Here is an 11,022-nt window from a genome sequence, read left to right as displayed (position 1 = left end):
GCTCTGGTGGCACAACACAATGTCCCTGCTAGTACAGAGCTGCTGTGAGCTCCCTGGGCCAGGGGCTGGCCCCACTGCTGGTGCTGCTGACACCCCTCATTTGGAGTTTAATGAGTTCCTGTGCTGGATCCAGCCCAAAACATGCCCTTGCTGCAGCTTTGGGGAAAGGGAACATGAAATGGGGGTGTAAAGGGGTGCAGAACCAGTATAAACCAAAAAAAGTTGCATTTGATGCTGCATTTTATTGTGCACGCTCACCAACTCCAGCTCCAAGGCTCAGCCAAGCTTTGTGGAGGGTTTTGTGTGCTGCAGTCACACAGGGAGAAGCAGCACACAGGAAAAGATGCCTGGCTGGATGCAGCCCCTTTGGAGACATCCCAGTGGTGGATGAGCAGGGAGCAAAGCCAGGCACAGAAATCCCCGTGGTTCCTGAGGCTGGGACTTGGCTGCGCTCCAGCATTGGCCTGGGCAAAGGCAAACCCGGCTGTGTCTTCTCCAGTGGTGCTGAGGTGATGGTTGTTAGACCAAATCCTACCGTGGCTGCTGCTTGTGCCATGAGCACCGGGACTAGGGGGATGAGATGTGTCCGCAGCCCCCTGCAGGCACACCAGTGCCACTCCACACTTCCCTCCGTCTGTGCCCCTGGCAGCCCCGCTGCCCTCTCTGGTCCTGCCTGAGCAGGCATGTCCCAGCCAGGGGAGTTCATCTCCTGCGCCCGAGCTGGGCCATCAGCTCGGCATTGGCGGCCGCCTTGTCCTGCTGCTCCTTTTCTCTGGCCAGGTCGAGCAGGATCTCCAGTAAGTGTGTGTGGACATCAAGTGACAGGGACACCTTCCTCCCCTTTTTCCTGGGAGCAGGTCTCTTCGTGGCTGGGCTCGTCGGCCAGGGCAGTGCTTTCCTTGCTGACCCCTCTGGCAGCAGCGGGTTGGCTTTGTCTGGATGAGACCCTTCCCCAGAGCCAAAGTCGCCCCTCCTCATTTTGGGGAGAGCTGGCAGCATCTTGTTAGTGCTGGTGGTTTCCTGGCTGGTCAGGTTACCTCCATCCCCAGCTCGGGGGGCTGGTGGGAACCGCTTGAGTTTCAGTTCCTGTCGGGCTGTTGCTGGTGCCCCGAGGACCACCAGGAAGATGAGCAGCATCCTGCCTCGCAGCACGGCTGGGAGTGCCTGCGGGGAGCGCGTGGTTGAGCATCACCCCCCCATCACACTGCCATGGCCCCACAGCCCCCCCAGGAGGACACATCCCCACCAGGGTGCCACATGTAGACCCTCCCTACTCCCCATGCCAGCTGGGGGTGGTTCACCTCCCTTTTGGGAACCCCTAGTTTTTCCACCCTGATTTTAACCTTTTAAAACAGGGCAGGAAGTTTTGAGGAGGATGAAGGGGATGTCGGAATCAAATCAGTGGGGTGCCCCTGTCCTTTCCCACAGCCCCTGGCCAGACACTGGCTGTTAGCTCCATTTCACTCTCCAGCCCTTTGTCACCCAGGGTAGGGGACATTCCTTCTCAGGAGGCTGCCCTGGGAGTATGGCTGCTCCCCAACCCATTACTGCCCTTTGGCCAGGGAAAGGTGACGTGCCGGGGATTTTGGGGCTGGGCAGGCTGTGGGGCTTTCTTCCTCCCACGCCTTCCCACAGGGTTCCTGGGCTCTCTGGGGCAAAAGCCAAGCTCCCTAGGAGAGATATGAGCCACCTGGCCCAAAACACACAGCAGATTGGTGGCAGTGGGGTGACAAGGGCATGAGTTGTGCTGAGCCTCTACCCCATCCCTCACTCTGGTCCCAAGGAGGGCCCTGGGGGTTCTAGGGTGCTGTGATGGGAGGTGGGGGTCAGAGCAAGTGCAGGGGCACTGCCACACAAATCCTGCTGTATTGGTGCCTCTCCCCCAAATCAGTCACCCAGTCAGGTTTGTCCAGCTGGAAGGAGAAAAGTGAAAGGCATCCAACCTGCTGCAACTTATCTCCTGGGTGAAACCCTTTGGAAAGTCCCTGAGCAGGTAGCCAGAGGTGGTTTAACTCACCTGGAAGTGGGCAATGAAAAACATCCAAACCCTTGTAACCCGTTTCCCAGCTAAAAGCCCCTGAAAAGCACCACTGAGGGCGCAGCCTCACCATTTCCAGCAGGTCCTCGTCTCCCCGATGCTCAGGCAATGCTCCTACAGTGCGGGGACCACGAGCTGGGTATTCGCCCTGCTCCCTGCCAAGCCCTTGCTCTTATCCTGTCCCAGCTCCACCTCTGACCCGCAGATGGGGTGACGGTGACATGGGGAGGGGGGAGGAGGGAGGAATGTTATTAATACATTTTGCCTAATAGTAGATGAAATCATCCCGGGATGTGGGTGGGCGTGTGCCCCCTTGCAGCTCCGTGAGCTGCATTTAGAGGGGGTTCCAGGAACCTGGGGCATCTCAGTCATAATTGTTTCATGTCTGATTTGTGAGATGTTTTTTCTCCATCTAATTAGGCCTGTCAGACTTCCTGCTCCTGTCAGCCTTAAGGAAGGGAGAAAACATGCATACTGGTGCTGGCCAATGGCCATGGCACTGGCTGTGAGTGCCAGCCCTCTGGGCATTGTGCCTCAGGAGGCTCCTGGATATCTCCTGGTACTGGTCTGATGCTGTGCCCTGATAGACTTCCTGGCCCTGGCCAGCTGGAAATGTCACCTCCCTGCTGTTCCAACTGTTTTGCAGCCCACCTTCACCGAGTCTAACTGTGATGCCACCAGTTTGCAGCCTACCTGTACCAGTGCAGTCTGGCCCAGCCCCTCTACCAGCTGCCCGTGGTAGGTAACAGCCTGTAGGCATTGCTGTGGGGTGAGTCCCACATGGAAGGGCTTTGCCCCAAAGCCCCCTGCTTAGGGACTGTGGGAGCATCCCAGGTCTCTCAGGCCAGACAGGAACCTGCATGAGATGAGCTGTTGAGTGCTCAGCCCAGAGGGCTGGCCAGGGCAGGGTGCTCTGGGTTCAGACCACTGGGGGTCTACCCACCCTCATGGCCACAGGGTGACCGGTCCTATGCAGTGGCCCGGAGTGGAAATAATGCTAGCTCTGTTCCTCCTCCTGGGGACAGCCAGGAACTCACACCCAGCAGCCAAAATTAGCACTGATTCACACAGCACATCATGCAGCACCACAGACTCACGTGCTGACACGTCAGGGCCTGGACAGGGGTCATGGCCTGGCTTGCGTCAGCTGGGCATGTGCTGGGCACAGGGATGGGACACTGGGTTCCCTCAGGGGGGTGAGGAACCCCAGCCAGCGCTGCCAGCAATGGGCAGCAAGAAAGGGCAACCCAGCTGGGGTGGGCAGGGGGCATGCCTGACTCAAGAGCCATCCCCAAACTCCACAGGCATCTCCAGCAATGTGCCAAGAAGCATGACACCTCCCTGTGAGCACAGCTTTAATATCACATCCCACTCACATTGGTACACATATACATTCGCTGTATACAGATATACACAGAGAGCAGCGGTATGTGGGGGGGCCACAAAGCCCCCCAGCAGCCCCTCAGGCCCTGGGGCAGTGAGGGGCACATTCCTGTCAGCCCTGGGGTTGGGGGGAGGCAGGGGCTGTGACCCCGGGAGCCGACATCGCTTTCACAAAGCCTTTGAGAGTAAGCGTGGGCAAGCAGGAACCTCTTCTAACATAGCACCATCCTCAGGGTTTCCCTGACGGGCCAGGGATGCAGGTGAGTACCCCCCCAACTACAGACTGATGTGCTGCTGGCAGTCATGTGAGCTGGGGGGCAGCACATGGAGAAAGCCTCCAGTCTCCCCACAGGTCATTGCCAAACCATCGCAGCCACAAAAGGGGAACTGGGCCCCAGCTGACGTTAAGGTGAAATTTATTCAGATGGAGCTGGTTGCAGGGTGGGGGATGATATGCAGGGGGGTACTGTCTGGCCCAGGGATGCAGGCAGCTCTCCCAGCAGAGAGGGGAGGGGAGCCCAACCCTGCCAAGTCCTTCTGGGCTGCCAGAGAGGGGGGACAGGGATAAGAACCATCCTGTTGGCAGCAAATAATTTAAAAATCAAACTGGAACAGCCCAGGAAACCTCTTTGGGGTTCAGAGCCTTGGTGGGAGGTGGTTTCCCATTTGATATAAATTTCACCTTAATGACAATAAAAGTGGTGTGAAATGAAAAACCCATGAGCAGCATAAAGACACGTTAGAAATAGCACCAGGTTCCTGCCAGGGGCTGGTGGGTACGTGGTCCCCACCACCACGGGCAGCCCAGCCCCAGCTGGGGTGGCAGCCGGGCCCCACCTCCAGGCAGCCCTGCCTGCCGGGACACTGCCCACACCTACACCTTTGGCTGCCCTCCCGTCTTGCCACCGGCAACATCACGGGCACCTGTGGAGAGAGGCAAGGTGGTGTCAGAGCCGAGGTGGGGGACCAGCATTGTGCCCCCAGCTCTGCACTGCTGAGCCCACGGCACCGGGTGGGGATGCTGCCAGGCCTGCCGGTGCCGGTGGCTGTGCCAAGCCCTGCCTACCTGCCCCTGGGCGCTGCCTGCAGTGCAGCTCACACTCCTCCTTGCTGTCGAAGCGGTTGAGGTTGCCCTGGCAGCCGCTGTAGACAAAGGGCCGGCACTCAGTGACTCTTTGGTTGTAGTACCAGCGCAGGGTGTAGTGCTGGCAGTGCCCCTCATCCAGCGGCAGGCTGCAGGGCTCAGCTGCGGGGGTAAACAGTGATGGTGAGGGCAGGCAGGAGCTGGCAGCACACTGGCCGTGCAGGCAGCCAGGCACACTTGGCAGAGGAGGGGAAACTCCAGAAGGGGAAGGCAGGGGATGGCTCCCAGCTGAGCATGGGCAAGGTTTGGCTGGAGGGGGCATCTCTGTGCTCTGCCCAAGTGCTGGAAGTGAGGGCAGGAGATGCCGCTCTGGGCAAGCCCTCTTCCAGGGGCAGCCAGCAAAGGCTGGAGATAAGAGCTGGGAGGGAGGTGGCATGGCCACAGCACACCTTGGAAGGGTTGTGGGGGGACCCTCTGCATGCTGCTGACGCTGGGGCTTCCCTGATCTCCTGGGGCCTTTGAGATCCCCTCCTGCAGCTCATGACCAGGAGCACAGGAAACCTGCCAGGGGCAGCAGATCCCACAAGCACAGCAAACCACCCATCACTGCTGGTGATGGCTTCAGCAAGGGGAACAGAGTGTGAAGTCTGCATGGCATGTACAGCACTGTGCTCCGATGGGGACGGCACAACGTACCGAGATACCAGCAAGAGGGCTGCAAATCCTAAATCCCCACAGCCAGAAGGCACAGGGACCCACTGCCAGGCAAAGGCCTGGGGCAGCCCCGGGGTCACCCCAGGTCATCCTCAGTGTCAGGGAAGCTCACCATCCATCGCAGGTTGCTCCGAGCTGTCCATCTCTGGGGCCTCATCGTAGTCCTCCTCCTCCCCATACATGCTGTCGTACTCGAGGTCATCGGTGTCGAGATTGATCTCCCTGTCCTGCCCTGGGAGACAGCACCAGGCATGAGCAGCTCTTGCCACACATGTGGAGCAGGGAAAAAGGAGGACAGGGAGATGACAGACCCTCCTCCTCTTCAGTGTGTGACAACTTGAGCACAGGGACTGTGTGAGTGCTGCCAGCAGACTCTGTGAAGGGGAAGAACACGGCACAGGCATCAGGGAAGAGGTGAGGGAGTCTGGGGCACTTTCCCCTTCCTTCCCAGGGGAAACCCATGCCTGTCAGGTGCAGGGCAGTCCAGCACTACCACAACACTTCTGCAGCCTGACAGGATACATGGACAGGGGTTGGGGACCTGGGAACACCCTGTCCTCTCTGTGCACCACAGACCAGGGCTGCCAGGGGCTTCTGGAGGACGGACAGGCAGGAGAGGTCCGGGGAGACAGCACCCACTTGGAGCCCAGCAGGATGGGGACAGGGGAGGGCACAGGCAGGCACACATGCCCATGGGGCCAGATCTTGTAGGTCCTCTGGGCTCTCCATCACCTGTTTGGCCATGCTCCCTCTCCTGGCGAACGATTCTTCCTCCTCCCTGGGCAGAGCGGAAGCTGCTCCTGGTCTGAGCCCCCCAGCCTCCTTGGAGAGAAAGGACCCACCTCATCCCAGCCCACCCCTTGCTTCCATCCCTCCAATCCCACTCCTCCAGCCCACCCTCCCCTCCAGCACTCCTGACCCCTGAGAGATCCCTGCCCCAGCTCTGACACCCAAGCATGGATGGGGTGCAGTCCTCGTGGTCCATTCACAAATGGGCAGACCCTGGCAGCGCCCAGACCCCACTGGTACCATCCCAAGCCAGCTGTCCTTGGGGATCCCTGCTGAACCATCACTCCTGCCACACACCATCCCTTCTCCCTGTGCACGCTCCCACATGGATGCTGACCCTGACTGAGGGGGTCATGGAGGGCCCAAGCCACATCCAGCTCCCCAAAACTGGCGGCACACCTGGGTGCCAGGACCCTTTGGTGCCACACGTGCAGGGCAGGGAGGTAGAACAGAAAAGCCACAACCTGAGTGCTCACGTGAATCCAGGTGTCGTGGGAAGTGGCCGCCGCAGGCTGTGGGAGAGACAGGACGGGGGTCAGGGGCAGCAGGGCCAGACCTCCAGCCCCAGGGCAGCAGAGGGGGTGCTCACCACAGTGCTGGCTCATCTCCTGCCTGACAAAGGCACGGATCTCGTCCTCCTGCCAGGCACATGGAGGGGCAAAGGTCCCACATTGCAATAGGGGATGGTGCAATTAAAGAGGAGGAAAAACCCTTTCCCCAGGCCCCAGCAGAGCCCGGAAGTGGGGGCAGCCCCTCCATCAGTGGCAGTGGGATCAATCCAGCACCCCTTCCCACCCCAGTGACCCAAGTGCCATGAGTCTATGCTGGCTCCCTCCTGGTTCCTTACCGTCAAGCCCGGCTCCCCCTTCTCCCCACGGAGCCCACGGGTGCCAGGACTGCCCTAGGGACAGTGGAAAGAAGGTGGGACACTGGCCCTGGCTGGGGCTCCACCGGGCAGGGCCAGGGACCCGCTCACCCACCTGCTCTCCTCTCTCACCGGGGATGCCAGGAACACCACGTGCACCCGGCACTGACTGTCCAGGGGGGCCTCTCTCCCCCTGCAAAGGACACATGCTCAGGATCTGGCTGGTAGTGCTAGAGTCTCTCTTCTCTCCTCAGCACTATGGATGTGCTGCTTTCCCCACCCCTGCACCCCGGAGGTGCCTGTGCAGGCTGGGATGGGGATGGGTCCAGCTCACATCAAGGACAAGCAGGGTCGCAAACCCCTCAGGCTCCTATCCACTGGGTAGGGGGACACAAGGGAGGACCCCAAAGCCAGTGATCTGACAGGGCAGGACAGAGCCGAGACATAACTTCAGATGCCACCAATCCCTCATCCACTCAGGGGACTGGGCCCTCCCTTCCTAACAGCCCCCAGAGAGGGACCAGCCACCCATGGTAAGGACTCACCTTCTGGCCCTGCATGCCCTCAGGACCTCGTGGGCCAATGTTCCCTGGGGGGCCAGGGGGGCCAGGAGCACCATCATTACCCCGGGGACCGGGGCCACCAATAATGCCAGGGGCGCCCTGCAGGAGAGCAAAGGGTGAGACCAGGGGTGTCAGAGACCCTGACCCCAGAGTAGGCACCATGGGCATCCTCTGACCCCACAGCTGGGCATCCCTGAAGCACCGGCACTGGTGCCTTCTTGTAAAGAGCGGGGAGAGTTTTTGTCACTCATAGTTCAGTGATATAATTTAGAGCAGTGCCAAATGACTCTTCTGGAAGCATCAGGCTCTGATGTGCTTCTGACCAAGGCCATATCCTGGTACAAGCAATGAAGTGCAATGCATCCCATCTCTTTCCAGCTCACTCACCCGGTCTCCTTTCTCCCCCTGATCTCCTTTAGCACCCTGCTGCCCGTCAAATCCCCGGTCACCCTGCAAAGAGGAAGGGACAGGCAGCAGGGGACAGGCAGAGGGGGGGAGGCTGAAGTGCCAGCACAGCTTTTCCCAGCACTGCTCTGACCTACCTTGGGTCCCATGAGCCCTTCCTTCCCGGGGATGCCCGGTGGTCCCGACAGACCCAGCTCTCCCTGGGGGACAGAGCAGATATCCGGCAGCCATCGGCCATGTGCTCCTGTCCCACCCTGGTGTCAGTGAGGTACTTACCGGCTCACCTTTCCTCCCTGACAGCCCTGAGCGCCCCGGGATCCCCGGATCCCCCTACAGCAGGCAGGAGAGAGGCAGAGCAGTCAGTCCTGCACCCCTCAATGCTCACCCCAGAGCCACAGGCTGAGGAGGGGACCTCATGACCCTGTTGCAAGGTCAAGGTCCAGCCTCAGCCATCTCCCTGCTCCCACTGGCTGGTGGAGGGGATCCAAAGGGCCACAGCCTCCAGGTAACATCCAGGCTCCTGCAGCACCCTGCAGGCACCCACTCACCTTCTCACCCTTCTCCCCACTGAGGCCACAGGCACCTTTCATGCCCCGTTCACCCTGTGAGGATGAGGAGGGGAGTCAGAGCTACGCCACGCTGGCACTGGTCCTGGCCAGGAGTACACCAGCAGCCAGAGAGGACAACCCACCTTGAGGCCACGCATGCCCACGGGTCCCATGTCCCCCTTCTCTCCCCGAGCTCCAGGGATCCCATCACGGCCAGGCTGACCCTGTGGGAGAGCACATACCATGACAGGGGTCCGCTCCTGTCCCACAGCAGGGTGGCAGCAGCACCAAGATGCAGCTCCTCACCGGCTCACCAGGCTCTCCCAAGGCTCCAACCTCTCCCTGGGGAAGGCAAAGGCATCGGTCAGGGCAGGCAAAGGGGATGGTGCCACCAGCAGTGGGGTATGCTCAGCTCCTTACCTTCTGCCCACCAGGGCCGCGTGCCCCAGGAAAGCCCGTGGAGCCCTTCTCGCCTTGCTCACCCCTCATCCCCTGCAAGAAAACCCCCAGATCAACACAGGACAGAAGGAAAAGCTCCAGCCACTGTGTGGCCACAGTACAGCTGTGGTCACCCCTGAGGCTGAATCCAGCAGCTCCCCTTGCACCATGTCAGGGTGCCCAGAAGCATCAGCCCATGGGGCACAGGGATGCCGTCATGCCCTGCTCTTTCTGTTCAACATCCTGTCAACAGCTCTCCATGGTCCCCAACCCAGCCACCCCCAGTCCTGCACAAGTCTCCCCAGCCCTGTACCTTCTCTCCAGGCATGCCTTGCTCCCCCTTGTCCCCCTTGTCCCCTTCTGTGCCCTTCAGGCCTCGGTCTCCCTGCAAAGGGGGAAACACAGGGAGGGGTCAGGGAATGGGGACAAGCTCAGACACACATGAGGGTGGGGGGACAGATTCCCTGTGGGCAGGGACAAGGGAGTCCATAGCCAAGCTGAAGGAAAAGAGAAAATGTGCTCTGCAAGGGAGGGTCCCTCAGCAGGAAGAAGTTCCCTCAGCACCTCCCAGAGGGATAGTGTGGATGGGAAGAGGGAGGTTAGGGACAGCTCTTACCGGCTCCCCTTTGCTGCCCCGTGCTCCAGGCGGCCCCTCCACCACCACAGTATCGCCCTGTACACCCAAAGGAGAGAGAGAGGTGGGGATGAGCAGCAGGGTCAGGGCTGCTGTCTGCTCTTCCACTGCCCCCCCTGCTCCAGGGACTCACCTTGTCTCCTTTTGGTCCTGGGGCCCCAAGGTCCCCCTGTGAGGAAGGTGAGATGCTGCAAGCATGCACAGTGGGGAATAGGCAGCACCTCCCTGGAGGCCCCAATCCCTGGAGGTGCATCATTTGCCCCCTCCAGTTCCCCAGCCCACAGATTCCCTTACCTTGTCCCCACGCTCCCCCCGGTTCCCAGGCAAGCCCTGTGGGAGAGAAGAGAGGGTTGGTTAGGGAGGGGCCTGGACTGGGGTGCAGCTGGGGAAGGGAGGTACTTACCACTGGCCCACGATCCCCTTCTGGCCCTGGACGCCCATCTTCACCCTGTGGGAAGGAAAGGATGTGAGAAGGGGGCTTGGAATGGGGGCACTCCAGCATCATCTCACCCCAGGAACAGGTGCAGGTCTGGCTCAGAGTCTCCTCAGGGCTGACAATGTGGGATTTCTTGTCCCTGTCTGTGGGCACACGGGGGGCTCTGGCAGTACCTACCCGTGGCCCTGGGTCTCCACGCTCGCCTCTGGCTCCTGGCAGCCCAGCCCCTGGAGCGCCCTGCCGGGGGAAGGCAACAGCTCATACCTGTCCTCCCAGCCCTGTCATGTACCCCCCATGCCAGGGAACACTCCACAGTCCCCAGCATCTCCCCGAGTGCCTGGCACTTCTTCAGGCTCCCATGTGCCACCATTCAGAGTGGGCTCAGCACTCTCAGGGGGGAGGTGGCTGCAGGGACACCCCACAAGAGGAGCAGCATCACACTCCTCATGCTATAGGGTTGTCCCCATCCTACCTTGTCACCCTTCAGGCCAGGGGCCCCTTGTATGCCCTAAAAGAAAGGAGAAGGGTGAGCAAGCCACAGGAGGAAGACACTGCCAGACGCACTGCGAAGCATTCCTCAGACTCCCACAGTGGTTCTCACCCAGTACCAGAGACCCTGGCAACCCCCAGGCTCAAGGGCCAGGGAAGTGCAGGGTGGGTCCCTGTTCCCCTGTCTGAGCCAGCAGAGGAGCCAGGGCAGAGCCTACAGCCCCAGGACTGCTGTGGCACCATACTCACAGCGGGCCCTGGGGGCCCCACAGGTCCTGGTGGTCCAGCAGTGCCATCTCTGCCTGGAAAGCCGATCAAACCCTGGCAGGGAAAAAACAGTGAGTGGGCAGGGACTGTGGCTAGGAGGCAGTGGGTCTTGCAGGGGCCTTGCTGACACTGCCCAAGGGTCCAGTGTCACCAGGACCAGGTTGTGGTTGCAGTCTTTACCCTCTCTCCTGGGGGACCCGGAGGGCCAGGCTGCCCATTGTCCCCTCTCAGGCCTGGCTGTCCTGGCGTCCCAGCAATGCCTGCTAAGCCTGGGGGTCCTGGTAATCCTGGCAAGCCAGTGTCCCCCTGAATCAGGGAAGAAAGAGATGGGGCCCATGAAAGCAGCCCCTTAGGACTGTGCTTTTCCCT

General features: G+C 60.5%; 2 protein-coding genes across 2 annotated transcripts in view; both read right to left on the bottom strand.

The window, feature by feature from the left end:
* Positions 1-702: 702 nt before the first annotated feature.
* On the bottom strand, positions 703-3,168 carry UCN3 (urocortin 3). The gene is made up of 2 exons (XM_017820506.1): positions 3,136-3,168; positions 703-1,164 (listed from the first exon to the last, which is right to left on the bottom strand). Exons 1-2 carry the CDS (start codon positions 3,166-3,168, stop codon positions 703-705), a joined length of 495 nt encoding a protein of 164 aa, XP_017675995.1.
* Positions 3,169-3,435: 267 nt separating this feature from the next.
* The window catches only part of COL7A1 (collagen type VII alpha 1 chain), a 30,799-nt gene continuing 23,212 nt past the window's right edge, over positions 3,436-11,022 (bottom strand). The window contains exons 92-117 of the mRNA XM_017820505.1: positions 10,834-10,959; positions 10,636-10,707; positions 10,370-10,405; positions 10,075-10,134; positions 9,865-9,909; positions 9,756-9,791; positions 9,595-9,630; positions 9,444-9,500; positions 9,141-9,212; positions 8,810-8,881; positions 8,696-8,731; positions 8,533-8,613; positions 8,390-8,443; positions 8,118-8,171; positions 7,979-8,041; positions 7,824-7,886; positions 7,419-7,535; positions 6,989-7,066; positions 6,856-6,909; positions 6,598-6,646; positions 6,473-6,520; positions 5,952-6,041; positions 5,531-5,593; positions 5,332-5,451; positions 4,488-4,667; positions 3,436-4,345 (exon numbers count right to left, since the gene is read on the bottom strand). Of these exons, the coding sequence (XP_017675994.1) occupies positions 4,296-4,345; positions 4,488-4,667; positions 5,332-5,451; positions 5,531-5,593; positions 5,952-6,041; positions 6,473-6,520; positions 6,598-6,646; positions 6,856-6,909; positions 6,989-7,066; positions 7,419-7,535; positions 7,824-7,886; positions 7,979-8,041; positions 8,118-8,171; positions 8,390-8,443; positions 8,533-8,613; positions 8,696-8,731; positions 8,810-8,881; positions 9,141-9,212; positions 9,444-9,500; positions 9,595-9,630; positions 9,756-9,791; positions 9,865-9,909; positions 10,075-10,134; positions 10,370-10,405; positions 10,636-10,707; positions 10,834-10,959 (1,812 nt within the window). The 3' untranslated portion in view covers positions 3,436-4,295. The remainder of the gene's footprint in view (positions 4,346-4,487; positions 4,668-5,331; positions 5,452-5,530; positions 5,594-5,951; positions 6,042-6,472; positions 6,521-6,597; positions 6,647-6,855; positions 6,910-6,988; positions 7,067-7,418; positions 7,536-7,823; positions 7,887-7,978; positions 8,042-8,117; positions 8,172-8,389; positions 8,444-8,532; positions 8,614-8,695; positions 8,732-8,809; positions 8,882-9,140; positions 9,213-9,443; positions 9,501-9,594; positions 9,631-9,755; positions 9,792-9,864; positions 9,910-10,074; positions 10,135-10,369; positions 10,406-10,635; positions 10,708-10,833; positions 10,960-11,022) is intronic.

The sequence above is a fragment of the Lepidothrix coronata genome, unplaced genomic scaffold (assembly GCF_001604755.1).
Source record: "Lepidothrix coronata isolate B3197 unplaced genomic scaffold, Lepidothrix_coronata-1.0 Scaffold84, whole genome shotgun sequence".
Lineage (NCBI taxonomy): Eukaryota > Metazoa > Chordata > Aves > Passeriformes > Pipridae > Lepidothrix > Lepidothrix coronata.
This window is presented reverse-complemented; position numbering and strand designations above follow the sequence as displayed.

Coding starts and splice junctions, on each gene's coding strand:
- UCN3 (XM_017820506.1), bottom strand. CDS start 3,168: ATGACCCCTGTCCAGGCCCTGACGTGTCAGCAC. Junction 1,165..3,135: donor AGGCCCTGACGTGTCAGCAC/GTGAGTCTGTGG, acceptor CGCTCCCCGCAG/GCACTCCCAGCCGTGCTGCG.